Source organism: Dreissena polymorpha, chromosome 4, assembly GCF_020536995.1.
Source record: "Dreissena polymorpha isolate Duluth1 chromosome 4, UMN_Dpol_1.0, whole genome shotgun sequence".
NCBI classification, from domain to species: domain Eukaryota; kingdom Metazoa; phylum Mollusca; class Bivalvia; order Myida; family Dreissenidae; genus Dreissena; species Dreissena polymorpha.
Window position 1 is genome coordinate 47,188,687 of NC_068358.1, and position 19,118 is coordinate 47,207,804.

Consider the following 19,118-nt stretch of genomic DNA (forward strand, 5'->3'; position numbering starts at 1 on the left):
CTATGTTGTTAACAATTTTATAGAAAAGTATAAATCTTGCTCTTGCTCTTCTAACTTCAAGTGATGGCCAATTAAGTTATTAATCATTTCTGTGAATGATTTTGAGTTTGGTCCCAGTACGGTAATAATTTATGACGAAACGAGCAGCGCTCTTTTGCACCTTTTCAATTTGGTTAATTTGATTACTATTATGGGGATCCCAAACTGTTGAAGAATATTCAAGTTTTGGTCTTACAATTACTTTATATGCATGTTCCTTAACTTGATGGGGCATTTATCTTGAGATTTCTGCGGAGAAATCCTAGTGACTGGTTTGATTTACTGGTGATAGAATTTATATGTTGACCCCACTTCAAGTTGTCTTGGATAGTTAAGCCTAAGTATTTTGATGATTTTACTTTTTCTAAGGTATGGTTATGTAGCTGATATTGGAAGGAGAGAGGTCTAGCTTGGCGGGTGATGCTTAACACGTTGCATTTATCGGGATGGAATAACATGAGCGAATCCTGCTCCCATCTACCCGCAGCCTCCAGATCACCTTGCAGCTTCTGGGCATCCTGGTTGCACTTTATCTCTCTATAGATGATACTGTCGTCTGCAAACATGCGAAGTGTGCTGTTCTGCAAGTAGTTCGGCAGGTCATTGATATAGATGAGGGAAAGGATAGGCCCAAGGACAGTTCCCTGGGGGACGCCAGATGTGACTGGAACTTTTTGTGATGATTGGCCCTCCAGGACGACCGTTTGAGTACGGTCATGAAGAAAGTCTGATATCCAATTTAGAGCATTATGGGGCACTTTATCGAACGCATTTGCAAGGTCCATGATGATGACATCAGTTTGAGTTCTTTCATCGTGGGATTTGTAAAGATTTTGAAAGAAAGGGACTTGTTGAGTTTCATATGAGCGTTCAGATCTAAAACCATATTGCAAGTCATAGAGAATGTTATTGTTTTCCAAGTGGGTCATCACATTACTAGAAATAATATGTTCAAGGATTTTACAAATAATACATGTTAAAATTTGGGCCTGTAGTTGATGGCATTATGTTTGTCGCATTTTTTTAATACAGGGCATACATTTGCATGTTTCCAGTCATTAGGGATTTTGCCTGATACTAGGGATTTATTGTGAATGATTTTAAGGATTGGTGCAACCGTATCTTTGCATTCTTTAAGGACTCTACCATTAAGACTATCTGGGCCAGAAGCTTTATGTGGATTGATTTTGCCTAGCAGTTTGACTTAACTATTAGTGGTGATATCAATGTCATGCATAAGGGGTCGTGGACTTGGTCCTTTATCAGGGCTATCTTGGGCAGAGGTAGGAGTGAATGCTTTTTGGAATTGGTCATTAAGGATGTTTGCTTCAGATGTTGGGTCAGATTTTAATATACCATTTTCACGGAGTGGGGAATGTAGGAGGAGTCTGATTTTTGTGATTTAATATATGAGAATAGGTTTTTGGGCAGTTTGCTAGAACTTGGTTTATCTTGATCTGGTACGGGAATATCAAGTATCATATTTTCAATAAAGGACCAGTATGCTCTCCTTTGTTCATTTTTAATTTCAGATTTGAGTCGATAAGATGGTCAGACTTTCTTTCGTCTTTATTACGCTTATTTAATTTGTGCCTATACTTATTCATTTTCTTCCTAAGTGAGTCTGTAATCCATGATAATTTTTGTTTATATGAACTCATTTTGGAGGGAATATTTTTTATATTGATTCTAACATGTTTACTTTAAAGTGATTCCAGAGGAAGTCTACATCTCTGTTGTTGTGTTTCTCTAATATTTCATTATGTATTATAAGAATATCCTTATTTATTGCGTCCCAAATCGGTACTAGCAGGGAAGGGAGAGTATAACTCCTTAACAAATAGCCGAACCAACCAATGGCTAAATATGAATATATAAACATGCCTTTGATGCAGTCAATGCGTAAAATAAAAAAAAATAAAAATTCGCTTCATCATAAAAAAATCAGTTAACATAACTACATTATTGGGGTACAGCCTTTTACTGTTTGTTTCTTCTTTCAAGATGTTTACCTATTATTTCCATTAAATACGGAATGCATTCCCGACTCAAGCGGTATGGATGATTTCTAAGTCAGGTAGATGTTCAATATCCGATCTAGAGCGAAAACCCTCTGTATCCTTCGCACGTCTCGTAATAAAACGAACGCGGTGGTCATATTTGCGAGCGCTTCGACATAATTGAGCATCCGTAACTTTTACGTTGGACCTTACGAATTCGTAGCAGGTGGTTGTGTAAGATTTTTTTAATGAAACGCTCAGATTTTCTTATCACGTTCGTAAATATTCTTACGTAAGGAAACTTTCGTACGAACTTTTATAAAACAGGCCCATATATGCCCACAAACATTTTAACCAAGTTTTATAACGATGCTGTTAAAAATGTATAAATAAAACAGCTGGCAAGATCATATTAGCAAATTTCTTTCACCTAAGGGCAATACTTGATTATTCCTTAATGCTGTCTGGTCGGTTATCGAGCTTGGTCAAAAATGATGCCCACAAACACTATCAACCATTTTTTTTTTAATCCGGATTCAACATTGTGAACAAGAGGGCCTGAAAGGCCCAAAGTCGCTCACCTGAGATTCTAAGGAACTGACCTGTTCTGTGCAGCCCAAGATGTCACTAGAACAAATGTGCTAACCAACTTTAATGACTAGTGAACACTCTGGCAGTCACGTTTTTCAGCAGGCCAGAACCATTTTCATACACATCCAAGATATCATATAAACAAATATTTCGACATAGTTTCGTGAAGATTCATGAAGCCATATAAGGAAAAATGCCCCGCCCCCTGGTGGCCATGTTTTTCAAGCAACTGGAACTATTTTCGAACTTGTCAAAGATATTATTGGGAAAAATCTTCTGACCAAGTTTTATGATGATCGGACAATAAATGTGTCTTCTGGTGTTAACAAGGTTTTACTATAGCTATATAAGGAACAATGCAACGCCCCCAATGCAGCCATGTTTTTCCACCAACCGGAAACATTTTCGAACTAATCCAAGTTATCATTGGGACGAATCGTCTGACCAAGTTTCATAATGATCGGACAATAAATGTGGCCTCTAAAATGTTAATAACGTTTTACTAAAGCCATATACCATATAGCCATATAAGGAAAAATGCTCCCTGGGGGGCATGTTTTTTAAAGTAACCATAACCATTTTCGAACTCATCCAAGATATTATTGGGACAAATCTTCTGATCAAGTTTCATGAATATCGGAAAATAAATGTGGCCTCTATAGTGTTAACAAGATTTTATTATAGCCATTTTAGGAAAAATGCCCTGCCTCTTGACAGCCATGTTTTTTAAGCAAACGTTAATATTTTCAAACACATCCAAGATATCATTGAGACCAATCTTCTGATCAAATTTCATGAAGATTGGACAATAAATGTGACCTCTAAAGTGTTAACAAGGTTTTACTAAAGTCATATATAGTCATATAGAAAAATTCCCCGCCCCTGTTGGCCATGTTTTTAAAGCAAACAAAACCATTTTCGAACTCATCCAATATAATTGGGACAAATCTTCTGACGAAGTTTTATAAAGATCCGAAAATAAATGTGGCCTCTAGAGTGTTAAAAAGGTTTTACTAAAGCCATATAAGGAAAAATGCCCCGCCCCTTGGCGGCCATGTTTTTTAACCAACCAGCATCATTTTTTAACTCGTCCAAGATTATATTGGGATGAATCTTCTGACCAAGTTTCATGAAGATCGGACAATAAATGTGGCCTCTAGAGTGCTAACAAGATTTTTTTAGCCATATAAAGTCATCTAAGAAAAAATGTCCCGCCCCTTGGCAGCCATGTTTTTCAAGCAAACGTAACCATTTTCTAACTCAATCAAGATATCATTGAGACCAACCTTCTGACCAAATTTCATGAAGATTGGACAATAAATGTGGCCTCAAGAGGGTTTACAAGGCAAATGTTGACACCGCACAACGGACGACGCACGACGGACAAAAGGCGATCACAAAAGCTCACCATGAGCACATTGTGCTCAGGTGAGCTATAAAGGGAGCGGACATCGCATTGGCTATGGCCAGCCCAACGCAGGCTTCTTAACATCCCGTTTCTACATGGGCGTATAAACATGTTACAAAAAATTACTTCTGGTTCTATATCGATTGATATTAACACAGACACAAAACATTTATTAAGTGAGTGTTTCTACGTGTGTTTATATGTAAAGATTTGTTGACTGCTAGTACTTGTTTTTTGTGTGATTTTCACAATCCGTGAATAAGACTCGTTTCCGCCTAAACTTGTTTTTTGCCAAGAGACTTTCTTTAAAAAGAAAATATTATAATGCTTAAAGTGTCATCCCTGATTAACCTGTGCACACTGCAATTGCTAATCTGTGATGACACTTTACGCACATGCTAGTTTTTCACAGAGCACAGCCAAATTATATTCAACTGTAGTAGAAGTGCTATAAAAACAAGAGATGTGTTTGTCAGAAACACAATGCCCCCTAATGCGCCGCTTTTTCTTTTTTTTGACCTTGAAGGATGACCTTTCACCACTCAAAATGTGCAGCTCCATGAGATACACATGCATGCCAAATATCAAGTTGCTATGTTCAATATTTCAAAAGTTATTGCAAAACTTTACTGTAAGGTTAAAGTTTTGGGACAGAATGACAGACAGAAAGACAGGCAAAAAACAATATACCCCCGATCATTTGATCCGGGGGCATAAAAATGTTCCCCTCGATTGAAATACTATTGAGTGGGTATACTATAGATCTAATAAGATGTATATTATATAACACCAGTTGATTTTGCCAGACTTGACTCATAAAATACACTTTAACATGAAAGAATGTTTTACAATCTTATTCGTTACACACTGAACATGTAAAATGCAGACCGTAGCAATAAAAGAGCTAAGTGATGTACACAATAAACAAACCACATTTCGTTTATGAAAATATTTAATGGATAATCGTTCTGTCATAAAATATACATACAATTTACAGAAAAAGTATGAATCCGAAATTAACAAAATATAACAAAGAAACAGCTGGCTTACGTCAATCATTCTTCAAATTGAACCTCTTAAACAAAATTCTTGATAAATCATACAACGGACATGGACTATGAATTCAAAATGTCAGTTAAAGCCTTAAATAAGTGATTAGCCCTTGACCTTTCCTGTCTGGATTATGTAGAATATCTATGTCTGTGTTCCATCAGTTGGTAATTACTAATAAATATAGCCACCTGTTTAATAAGATTCTCTTTAAGGTCAACAGACAAAATGTCAGAATGCATACATTGAAAAGTCCCATAAAAAAAATAAAACTAGCCCACCGAAAAAAAACTTCCAGTGTTTCACATAGGAATAACAAACATAACACACCAGTCTTTATGCACAAAATTTGTATGAAGACCATGCATATTTGAGCACGGTTAAATGTGATTATTTAAGCACAGAATTATTTGTTTTGCTTCCTAAAATGAAACCAAAAATGTTAACTGCAAACAAATTTACAAATACAGGTCCTGTTTTTCGTGGAAAATAAAATAGCTAGCAATAATTTAAATTAACAAAAATGACTGCCAAACCATAATAGGTATGTACCTACATAACATTAATTAAGGTATTAAAGCCCATGTTCTTCATAAAAACACAGAATATTTTTCATTTTTGAACAGCATTACACATGGGATAAGGAATTCACAGAAACCACATACATTGTATTTAAATTATCAATTGAACCAGATAAACAATATATTGCTATTTCATAAGTATTAAGAAAGAGATAATAAATGTTAGGCTACCATACTATAAGGAGTCTGATTCAGTGTGAACCAGTCAAACTATTGTAGCCTGCAACAATGTTCAAAGCAAAGGCAAAACACAAATTGTCCACTTCAGCAGAAAATAAGCTTTTTAAGAGCAGCATTCTCCGAAAATGGTTAATATGCCATATGCAACCAGCTTGGTTCCTGACCAGCCTGAGCATGTGGCATCTTACCCATTTTTGAAGGACAAGGTTCAGAAATTATTCTTCTTCAAGGTAGAAATGAAGATTAACCCATACAAGAATATGGCATTCCAACTGTCATTGGTTTTCAAACTTATACTGTTCATTTTTAATCTGATCATATAGAAGATTATTAAGTAAACAAATAAAGAAAACCACAATAAATTCTATAAGATCTACCAACCAACAAAGTGACTCTTGTATAAGCCACTTCAAAATTTTGTTTGTGGAGGAATAAAAATGAGGTAAACGCTCAAACAAATGGAGAATAAAAAGAAGCAAATATACAATGTCAATAACATATTATATCGAAGTACATGTTTGTATTAGATCGGAAAAGGTTTGGCATTCTTGTACAAAATAGTTATCTGGATCTACGCTAGCTGCACATATGGCAAAGGATCCTTTTTTGCAGGACACAGGTCATATGAAGTGAATATTTCCATTATTTGATATCTTATTTTCACTGTTATCACATGATGAATAAAAGAAATGTATGATACTATTGTACAAGAATTATTGCACGATCAAAAATTGTTGTCAAATACAGGTTTTGTTGGCTGACGGTCTCCTTGTGCATAAAATAAATTTTGTTACAAAGGACGGAATTTGTGTTGTGCTTTGTATCAATATATCTTCACGTACAATATTTAATTAATATTTATTCTTAGCAATGTTGGAGTTTAATATATGTCAGTAAATACTGTCTCTGCTAGATATATATTCTTAATTACGGTACCAGAAAAAAACCAGCTGAATTTATTTCTTTGAAAAAACAACACAACAATCACATTAAATCTGAAGGAATTAAACCATTTTCAGCATAAACTTTTGTGAATGAGACTTATGATTAAGCAGAGAATACGTAGCTAATTTTCATCTGGTGACAAACAATCCTTTAAACTATTTCAAAATTTTCCTGCAGCCCACTCTTATGTAGATCTGTTTTACATCTATAATACAACCCACAGGTTCATGAACATGTCAAGTGAAACTATGATCATTTATTACTTCATATCCAGGAGAGTAATTTCATAACTACAACAAGGGTGAAATCCCACTTTCCCTCTAGTAGCGCTGTTCATACAAAACATCCTTAACCAAATTTAAGGATTAAGGACTTTTCCTATTTTTTCAAGAATTTTTCTCAATCTTTGAAGCACTAGTAAAATCAATGATCCTTAAAGAAAATATCCAAACAAACATTTTTTGTACAAATCATAGCAAAGAGCTTATATCATATACTCAAACCATAATACGCTTTAAGATGTAGGTATATTATCTGTAAAAACTATCAAAATAATAGTTTCCTACATACTTGATCTGTTTTTACAACAACATTTAAAATATGTTTGTACGGTTCACATTCAGTTAATTCCATTCTCTAATTACATTAATTGCATTCCTTGTAATCTATTATATAATGGGAGATGGAGTTTAGAATGATCCATGGATCGCAATCGCAATTCATCTGGATCACACTATAACTTGTCAGGTATTTCATGCATATATATATAAAATAGTATGTATGCATTAGCATATTTTAACCAGCTCAATACATTAACTCAGATTTTTATTGTTGCATAGTATGATAAATACATATGCAAAATTAACTGACAAAGAAAGTCCTAACATCAACAAACACAATATCTATTGTTTAACAATGTGTCAATTTTATGACAATTTTTTCTTTTTTTTACTATAAAAAGGGATATTTTTAACAAATTCCGTGACATTTTAAGAAATGTTTTTGAAGTTTCTAATTTAAGGACTTTTTAAAGACTCAGTACAAAGTTCAAGAACTTTTTATTCTTCTTGCAAGCCCTGAGTAAGGTAACATAGACTCCTCATTATTTGATGGATCTAACAATATAACTAAATAAGCAAAACATGACAGATACATTCTAAACAAAGGCATGAGAAAACAATATTAAGGGAAAAAAATTGTGAGAGCTTTTTTAAACCGGTTAGTTGTTGTTTTTCAAAACTTTGTTTACATTTTATTCTCAAAACAAAAAAAAGTCTTCACAAATATGTAACAATGATCCACAAAGTTGTACAAGAAAGTCTTGACCAAAGTCATTGTTTATGTATCATATGAAATAAACATGCAACAAACATGTACAAGTTTGCAATATAAATACACTTCACGAAAATCATGGCAGTTACAATTGCTTGAAGCAATGGCAACCACACATAGAGCTGGCTTGTTTACGAAGCATACCCAGCAGTTGTCCAGGTTGAACATACTTTCAAGAATGAAACAAAACCGGTAAAACAACAGAGAAAACATTAGTCAGCACTCAATGGTCACAGTCTGCTATCCATCCTCTTGAGGGGGTGTAAACCATCCTTGAAATAAATATTCAATATGTTACTGTTAACAAGATTGTATGAAAAATATGCAAACCATTTGAATAATCAGTATGAAACTGAAAAGATTCACAACAATATTAGCTTTACATTTACAATTGAGCAAAAATGGCAACAAACATTTGTTAAAATAATATACTTTAAGAATCTCAAAAGTAAACCTGAATCACAACATTTGCTATGTTATATTTATTATCGCCATCCTTGGTATATGCATGTTAGGTGCACAGTGCACTACACAAGGTTAATGCTTGTTTTATTAACAAAACACTTTCGTATTTTCTGTGATTGCAAATTACTAGACAGATTACATATAAACATTCTTTCATTCACAGTCAACAATGCCAGTGCTAATTTTACTCTTACAGCATTAATGTCTGTACAAATGATTAGATATCTCAAACATATTAAACGGTTGAACCCTAACTTTTTATCACAAATAAGCACAACCAAAGAAACCTTCATTTACCTCTACTTTTCATGTACTGGGTATGTCTTATAAGTCATGACGTGGACATTTGCATTTTCTATGAATCTTTTATTTAACAAACATAACATTTAAAATGAAATAATCCTAAGCAAAATCAGCAGATCTAGTCATAAATAAGTAACAAAGCAACACAATGCAGATCAACTCACCATTTTTCTCATGGATTTGCACCAGAGATTTGAAAGACTGTTGAGCTCTTACTAGGCTATATTGGTTCTGAAACAGTATCAACAAATAATCAGTTCTACTTCTTAGCAATTGATTAAAAAGAACACAATTTTACCATAGGAAAATATCTAAGCTAACTTAAGGTACAGGTAGATACGCAAAAGGGGCAGGATGGAAAAGAACCACTTTGATAACATTTCTTTTAATTAGCTAGATCCAGGTATTTTTTTCTATAACATGTGTGATGACTTAAGGTTTTCAAGCAAATAATGTCATCAGAAATATGATACATTTCAGAAGACGAAAAAAGAAGAGCTGTCAGCATAGGATGACATATGCCCCCTATAAACGCTTTGATAGAAGTTATGAGCATTTTTCGAAACCTAAACGCAGATTCTGAAACCTAAGCGGTGACCCTAAGTTCAAGGTTAAGGTCACAGGGGTCAAAATTTGTGTGTGTATTAAAAGGCCTTGTCCATATACACATGCATACCAACTATGAAGGTTATATCTCAAGGGACATAAAAGTTATGAGCATTTTTCAAAACCTAAACGCAGATTTTGAAACCTAAACGCGGACATTAAGGTCAAGGTCACAGGGGTCAAAACTATTGTGCGAATGGAAAGGGATTGTCCATATACACATGCATACCAAATATGAAGGGTATATCTCAAGGGACAAAGAAGCTATGAGCATTTTTCAAAACCTAACGCAGATTTCGAAACCTTAACGCGGACCCTCAGTTCAAGATCAAGGTCACAGGAGTCAAAAGTTTTGTGCGTATGGAAAGGCCTTGTCCATATACACATGCATACCAAATATGAAGGTTATGTCTGAAGGGACATAGAAGTTATGAGCATTTTTCAAAACTTAAACGCAGATTTTGAGACCTAAACGCAGACCCTCAGTTCAGGGTCAAGGTCACAGGGGTCAAAATTTTTGGGCGTATGGAAAGGCATTGTCCATATAAACATGCATACCAAATATGAAGGTTGTATCTCAAGGGACATAGAAGTGATGAGCATTTTTCGAAACCTAAACGCAGATTTCGAAACCTAAACGCGGACCCTAAGTTCAAGGTCAAGGCCAAAGGGGTCAAAATTTGTGTGCCTATGGAAAGGCCTTGTCCATATACACATGCATACCAAATATGAAGGTTATATCTCAAGGGACATTTTTCGAAACCTAAATGCAAAAGTGTGACGGAAGGACAGACAGACAGACAGACAGACAGACAGACAGACAGACAGACAGACAGACAGACAGACAGACAGACAGACGGACGGTCTGATCACTATATGCCCTCCTTCGGGGGCATAAAAACCCAAGTACACCTAGATAATTCCAGTATATTTTTTCAGAACTATAGAAAAGATGTCAATAAAAAATCACATTTTGTGTTTTCTTGAAATAGAGCTCGGGAATTGATAAACACATTATAAAGTGTTAAATCAAAATCACCTCTGTAGGCTATTTTCAGACTTGTTTGTATGATAAATTGTAAATTGCTGATAGCAATTTTTGAAGAGCCTGTAAATATTTCTGCAATATTACTGAAAAAAAAGTATAAAACATCAGGTCACAAATTAACACTTTCTGTAGGATGATGTAAACAACTGTCAATGCTAAATAACCCTCTGTTTTGCCATTAACAGGTTTCACAAACTTTACTTGCATTTCTTCAATTTATAAGTAAGTAGCAAGTATGTATCATTTAAGTAAAAACGCAAAGTGATGTTCAATGTTGTTTAAAGACTATTATAACTTCATGTCATCAAATGTATTGTTTTGAAATATTAATCATGGTAATATGCAGAGGTTATAGTAAGATATATGTGGTATCTGTCACGGTTATTGAAACAACTGAATACAGCCCCTATATAGGAACGGTCCAGAGATGAAATTATTACCAGTACTACCCATGGAACCAGAGAACACAATCAATTTTTCATTTAAGACAAATACTGTAATTAAAAGGCAAATTACAATACATTTAAAACAAGAGATTGCCAAGCAATATGGTCACCTAGCAGTGAAACTCCGCCATTTTCAGTAATTTTTTACATTTGTTGCCATAGCAACGACAATTTTTGAGGTAGGAAGAAAATGAATTGACGTGCAGAATCTCCATATTGTCATCTTCCATGCTTAGAGATCATTAAAAAATATGAAGCACTTTTTAAGTTATCGCAGGATCCAGAAAGTGTTGCGGACTGACAGACTGACGCACAGAGTGCAAGCAATTAGTCTTCTCCGGTTTCACCGATAGGGGACAACAAATCTTCAGCATACAGAAGAATGGAAGCCTTAAGATGGGATATACATGTACTTTAATCTAGTAATACATTTTGATGTACTTTAATCTAGTAATACATTTTGAACATTTAATTTAAACAAGAGTGCTATTGTCACAAAGATATATCTATCTTATAGTGCTTATATGGGTGATGATTGGACGTAGTCGAAACAAATTATATTTGACCCGTGTTCTTCACTTATTAAATTTGACCTTGGGGTCTGGTTCTTGTGTAGGCACCTATGTAGCAGTGTGCTTAAAAACTAATCTGCATAACTAGTATTTGAAAAACCCTGTTGTACACATTATGGTTTGACCATTAACCCTGGATTGTGACATTCCCTTAACGCCTTAATATTTTGTGTGACACTATCAAACAGTGCCCGTTACTTCTGCTGTATTGTGTTATGCTCGGGACAAGGTTTTCGGTTAATGTCACAAAATTTGTACTTAAACAGTCTTCGAATATAACACATGTTAACGATGTTTTCCACATGCATCAATGTTGCCATGAATTACTTATTTATTTTTGTCCCCCCCCCCCCCCCTCCATTTTGCTAAGTGTTTATTACAAAAATATTTCTCAAAACTGGGAAAGAAAGTCACGCTGCATTTGAGTGTAAATAACCAGATTTTGGAGGCCCGACAACCAATACAAAGTAATTCTGCTTATAAACAGTTAAATTTGCTTCATGATTGACTCCAAAAAGAAGTCACTTCTGTCGGTAACTTTGAAGCTTATGAATATGTATAGTGACTATTAGGTAAACTTTAAATATGCATTTGTTATTTTATTGAGTTATCTGTAAAATAAAAATAAAACTTCTTACATAGTTGTGCATATTTTACTTGTTTCACTAAAAAGTGAAATTTTCATCTTTAAATTGGTGCAATACATTCCTTGAATATCAATTTTTAAATGGCAACCATTTTCCTTGTTCTCATTTCCTTGTGTTAACAATATTAGATATGCTGAATCAACATTGTGTAATTACAATAAAAAACAGGGCTCTAACAATAGACCATACAATACAAGAGTCCCCTACCAGTCAGGCATAACTTAAGTACACACAACTTCATCCTAGCATCTTCAGTACCTTTTGAGAAATCTCAGGAATTTTTTGAAAACAAAGGGTAAAGTTACATCCCGTTTTGGCAAAACTGTAGTTATAACTGAAAGTGATAAGGGATAAATAAAAAAAGATATATATTTTAATCACTATTTGTCCGATTTGTTAATTTTACACTTTCCCACTCAGAGGCAAAGTGAAAATAGCTATGTGCAAACAGCATTAAACCAGAACGGCCTGCGATGAACTCTCAGTCTGTTCAGGTTTTATACTGTTTGCTGCTCATCTGTATCTAATTGTTGGAAATGAAGGCGATTAATCTTGAATCTAGTAAGAAAGGTTTTTAATACAAGAGCACCGCATAACGGGTGCCACGCTTGGCTGCGAAAGCTTGTCAGAATTTTTTTAATTTTTTAATTTTTTTTTAGAGGTCACAGTGACCTTGAAGTTTGATCTAGTGATCCAAAAATGGATGTGGCGTGTAGAACTCATCAAGGTGCATCTACATATGAAGTTTCAAAGTTGTAGGTGGAAGCACTTTGATTGCAGAGCAAAATGTCAAGGTTTTAGCACGACACCGGCGGACGACACGACAACGACAAGCAGGCTATGACAATACCTCGAATTTTCTCCGAAAACAGCTGAGCTAAAAATTAACTTTCTACGGACGTATCTAAGTGATAAATGGTTAATTCTTCATGTGTTGATGACTTTTTTTACCTACCTTTGAGGCTCCAAATAGTATGCGGGCCTTGCCCTTGACCAGTGTGGCAGCTATCTGATATATCACGGACTCCATGCTGTATGCACTGCTCCAGCCCTGTATACACAATACACACTCAAGTTTCAAACACCTGGAGTATTAATTTGAGCTTAAATGCTTTTCACCTGGCCATTTCCACCAAAAAATAACCCCAACATAAGAAATTTCAGATTTTTTAAAGCTCCAAAATGCTTAAACAAATATAAGGTTTCATCAGATGTACAATCGACGCTGAAATTTGAGACAAATTTTTAATTTTCAGAACTTGACCGCATCAGCTTACTGTACTTAGAGGCATTCTGACACATTTTAAATGTTGGCAATTTAAACACATACAGTAAAGTTCCATATTCACTCTAAAGAATCAAATGTAGATCAGTTTTGCATATTCCTGTACGGATACTAGTAGGTTCCTATAAACTATTGGATAAGTCACATTTTGAAATGCTGAAACACACCCTTACTACGGGCACAAACTTTAAGGACTGTTAGTATACCCTACTTACACCAACAATTGAAAGATATTTTTATATTATGAAACCACACACTTTTTCTATCGTTGTCACAACAAAATGATGGTTATTTCCAATGTAAAATGTATACATTTTAACTTAATTTGGAAAGGAATAATACCAGTGATTCATTCTGATTGATCTGATATGGCAATGGCTGAAGCAGGTTTTGTACATGTATTTATAAAAATAAATTTAATATCAAATGATTCTGCTACACATAGTAATTATATTATTCATTCCGGAGGGAACTAATTTAACCCTTTTCCAGTCAGAAGCAATGTGATTGCATGTGGCTATGTGCAAACAGCATTAAACCAGAACAGCCTGCAAATAACTTGCAGTTTGTTCAGGTTTTATGCTGTTTGCTGCTCAGCAGTATCTAAGGGTTGGAAATAAAGCCTTTACGATTTGAATCTAGTAACAAGGGCTGTTTGTAAAACATGCATGCCCCCCATATGGGCTATCCGTTGTAGTTGCAGCCATTGTGTGAATACATTTTTTGTCACTGTGACCTTGACCTTTGGCCTAGTGACCTGAAAATCAATATGGGTCATCTGCGAGTCATGATCAATGTACCTATGAAGTTTCATGATCCCAGGCGTAAGCGTTCTTGAGTTATCATCCGGAAACCATTTAACTATTTCAGGTCACCGTGACCTGGACGTTTGACCTAGTGACCCCAAAATCAATAGGGGTCATCTGCCAGTCATGATCAATCTACCCATGAAGTTTCATGATCCTAGGCATATGCGTTCTTGAGTTATCATCCGAAAACTATTTTACTATTTCGGGTCACCGTGACCTTGACCTTTGACCTAGTGACCTCAAAATCAAAAGGGGTCATCTGCAAGTCATGATCTATCTACCCATGAAGTTTCATAATCCTAGGAGTATGCGTTCTTGAGTTATCATCCGAAAATCATTTTACGATTTCGGGTCACCGTGACCTTGACCTTTGACCTTGTGACCTCAAAATCAATAGGGGTCATCTGCAAGTCATGATAAATTTACCTATGAAGTTTCATGATCCTAGGCGTATGGGTTCTTGAGTAATCATCCGAAAACCATTTTACTATTTCGGGTCACCGTGACCTTGACCTTTGACCTAGTGACCTCAAAATCCATAGGGGTCATCTGCGAGTCATGATCTATCTTACGATGAAGTTTCATGATCCTAGGCATATGCGTTCTTGAGTTATCATCCGGAAACCATTTTACTATTTCTGGTCACGGCAGGTTTTTTTTTGGCCCGATTTTATAGCCGAAATTCGGCTATGTTCCCAATCCCATAAAGTATACTTTTTTCCCAAAATGTGGCAAAAAATTCCCAATTTCCAAAAAAAAAAAAAAAAAAAAAAAAAAATTTTTTTTTTTTTTAGAAAGAAGTGCCTAATGTGTATTTTATCTCAATTTTAATTCAATTACCTCAAACAAAGTATTATATGATTTTGTTTTTTTAATTTGAATGATTATAAAGAGTTATATCAAATTAAGTATTTCCATTATCTGTGGACTTTTCATGTGGGAAAAAAAGGCTAATGAATTTATTTTCCCAATTTCATGAAAATGCCGATAAAATTCCCAAATCCAAAGCCATGGGCTATCTTCCCAAAAAGTGGGAAAATACCCTGCACCGTGACCTTGACCTTTGACCTAGTGACCTCAAAATCATTAGGGGTCATCTGCGAGTCATGATCAATCTACCTATGAAGTTTCATGATCCTAGGCGTATGCCTTCTTGAGTTATCATCCGGAAACCTTTTTACTATTTCGGGTCACCGTGACCTTGACCTTTGACCTAGTGACCTCAAAATCAATAGGGTCATCTGCGAGTCATAATCAATGTACCTATGAAGTTTCATGATCCTAGGCCCAAGCGTTCTTGAGTTATCATCCGGAAACCACCTGGTGGACGGACCGACAGACCGACCAACCGACATGTGCAAAGCAATATACCCCCTCTTCTTCGAAGGGGGGCATAAAAAGTCTTTAATTAAATTTTAATTTCTGAAAGACTACAAATGCGTAAAAAAATGTATCTAAGTGGTAAAGGTTTAACCAAATTCAATGTTCCAACCTGCTTTGTTAACAGCTCCATACATATAGCACCACCGCCCAGCACATAGCCTCCCTTTAACACAGGCATGATCACTCGGATGAATGGGGGCTCAAATGGAAAGTTCTCCTGCAAGTTATGTGAATACATGTATAGATTACTGGTACATATGATTAAAGTAATGGATAAACCTTAATCTAAGATTATGGAATATAGATACATACAAATAAAGTCTTAAAACTTCCTCTACCATAAATTTTATACGACTAAATATGATAATACATTTTGTTTATAAAAACTGATCGTTGGACAAAGGCATTACCAGGTACATGTATTTGTTTTAAACCATATTTTCAAGTCATACGCACATGGACATTGTGAATCTTATAGAAGGGAAGCATCTTCAAAATAACCATGAATTTCATTATAAAACATGTTCAGGGTGGTCAAACTATATACATGTACTGTTTAATTTGTGTAAAACCTAAATTGTGACACAATACATTTAACCCATCTTTCAATACAATCATGTTCAATCTTGTAAACATTTATTTACCATATGTTCAATCTTGTAAATATTCATTCACCATATGTTCAATCTTGTAAACATTCATTTAACATGTGTTCAATCTTGTAAACATTCATTCACCATATGTTCAATCTTGTAAACATTCATTTACCATATGTTCAATCTTGTAAACATTCATTCACCATATGTTCAATCTTGTAAACATTCATTTACCATATGTTCAATCTTGTAAACATTAATTCACCATAACACGAGAGGCAAAATGGCCTATTATTATTATATTCAAAATATGTGAAAAATAGTATATAGACATATGTTGCAAGTTATAATAATCATGTTATAAAAATGTGTTCAAAAGCTCAAAAAGAGGCATAACTGTGTTAATCTTAGAGTAGAATAATAATGAGACCTTTCCAAGGATACTGGGCTCCACTTTTAAATGACAGCAGCTCTGTTGGTTTTTAAGTAACTAGGGGGAATCCATTTTTCTATTTAAAGTAACAATAACCATAACCTTGACACCACATGCAACCCTAGCGAGGATTGGATCTAAGGTGTTTATACAGTTTAGCTTCATCACAATAGATACATTTATTCTTGACTAAAGCAGAAAGAATCAATCATATTTACTATGACATTGACTGTTACTCCATCCATCCCATATGCAATCCAGCATCAAGCATAAAAGGCCCACCATTTTACAAATTTGGCCTATCTCAATACAGGACATTCATGTGTTCAGCTTAAATGAAATACTTTAAGCCACCGATGAGAAACAAGCTTATCAAAACACTTTTACTTTTCTATATAAAGCATATGCATATGGAATTGCTCCTCATTTTAACAAATGTCCAACTACAGTTATTAAAGTTGGTCTATGGGATCATTTAAATATGGAGAACAAAAAGAATACATGTTTAAAGAGTGAATTATATCCCCCAAGCCACTAACAAAGGACAAAATTGTCACAAAACCAGGTTTTCAATTTGAAAAACAAGAGAGCCTGAAAGGCCCAAAGTTGCTCACCTGAGATAACAAGATATTATTGGGACAAATCTTCTGACCAAGTTTCATAAAGATCGGAAAATAAATGTGGCCTCTAGAGTGTTGACAAGGTTTTACTATAGCCATATAAGGAAAAATGTCCCGCCCCCTTGCAGCCATGTTTTTCAACCAACCGGCATCATTTTTGAACTCGTCCAAGATATTATCAGGATGAATCTTCTGACCAAGTTTTATGAAGGTCGGACAGTAAATGTGGCCTCTAGAGTGTTAACAAGATTTTACTATAGCCATAAAAGGAAAAATGTCCCGCCCCTTGGAAGCCATGCTTTTCAAGCAAACATAATTATTTTCAAACTCATCCAAAATATCATTGAGACCAATCTTCTGACATAATTTCATGAAGATTCGACAATAAATGTGGCCTCTAGAGTGTTAACAAGGTTTTACTATAGCCATATAAGGAAAAATGCCCTGCCCCTGGTGGCCATGTTTTTAAAGCAACCAAAACCATCTTGGAACTCATCAAAGATATTATTGGGACAAATCTGAACAAGTTTCATGATGATTGGAAAATTAATGTGGCCTCTAGAGTGTTAACAAGGTTTTACTATAGCCATATAAGGAAAAATGCCCCGCCCCCTGCGGCCATGTTTTTCAACCAACCGGCATCATTTTTGAACTCTTCCAAGATATTATTGGGATGAATCTTCTGACCAAGTTTCATGAAGATCAGACAATAAATGATTTTAAAAGATTTTACTGTAGCCATAAATAGCCATATAAGGAAAAATGCCCCGCCCCTTGGCAGCCATGTTTTTCAAGAAAAGGTAACCATTTTCAAACTCATCCAAGAAGTCTGATGAAGGAGACATTTAAAATGTGCATTGTTACTGATTGTTCCTAGTTACCCCCCTTGTGTCAAATTCAATATATTTTTAGTCGTGGCGACCTTTATTTCAATTTGAAACAAAAGCTGTGTTTGTGAAACACAATGTCCCCTACAGTACTGCGCCTCTTTGAAGCCATATATTTGACCTTTGAACTTGAAGGATGACCTTGACCTTTACAACTCAAAATGTGCAGCTCCATGAAATACACATGCATGCCACAATGAATGGCATAGTTATGGCACGGACAAGATCATTTATGGCCATTTTTGACCTTTGAACTCAAAGTATGACCTTGCAGATATTGATGTAATTCTTTCGCATGACATACCATCCAATGCTGGTGAACAAATGTGCCAAATGATTTTAAAATCTCACAATGAACTACATAGTTATGGCCTGGACAAGCTTGTTCCGCCCGCCCATCCGCAGACATTCACCAATCTAATAACCAGTATTTTCCTTGGGAAAACCTGGTTAAAAATGAGATTGCGGAAAAACTTAAACCTGCATATACAGTGTATTTGTAAATATCTGTGAATGTAAAATGGACACTTACTTTGACGCAAGTCCAACTAGAGTTACCAAACTTTGCCTATAGTACAAACTTATTGTACATGGGAATAACATCTTTTGAGTTTGAAAAAATACCATCCAGCCATTCCTGACAAACAAGCTTACATAAAAACTTAAACCTAGCTCTCACACTAACGCCAAGCCAAGTAGAATAGTTTGCACTTCCTTCAAAAAATTCGAACCACAAATGCACATGCACATATCATAAGGGCCACTACATTTAAGGATGAATTTGTAGTTTGTAAAGCATTACCAAACTATGAAGGACATGTTTGTGTCTCATAAATTCAGTATCCCCACTAATTTCTTTTGGCGGTATCCATAATTATTTACAGAACACGTA

The 19,118-nt window shown here is 35.0% G+C and overlaps 1 protein-coding gene across 1 annotated transcript in view; it reads right to left on the reverse strand.

Annotated features, from left to right (window-relative positions):
- Window positions 1–4,972: 4,972 nt before the first annotated feature.
- Window positions 4,973–19,118, reverse strand: part of LOC127877711 (ubiquitin-conjugating enzyme E2 Q2-like) — a 29,466-nt gene continuing 15,320 nt past the window's right edge. The window contains exons 9-12 of the mRNA XM_052423844.1: window positions 15,800–15,907; window positions 13,169–13,264; window positions 9,059–9,125; window positions 4,973–8,398 (exon numbers count right to left, since the gene is read on the reverse strand). Of these exons, the coding sequence (XP_052279804.1) occupies window positions 8,367–8,398; window positions 9,059–9,125; window positions 13,169–13,264; window positions 15,800–15,907 (303 nt within the window). The 3' untranslated portion in view covers window positions 4,973–8,366. The remainder of the gene's footprint in view (window positions 8,399–9,058; window positions 9,126–13,168; window positions 13,265–15,799; window positions 15,908–19,118) is intronic.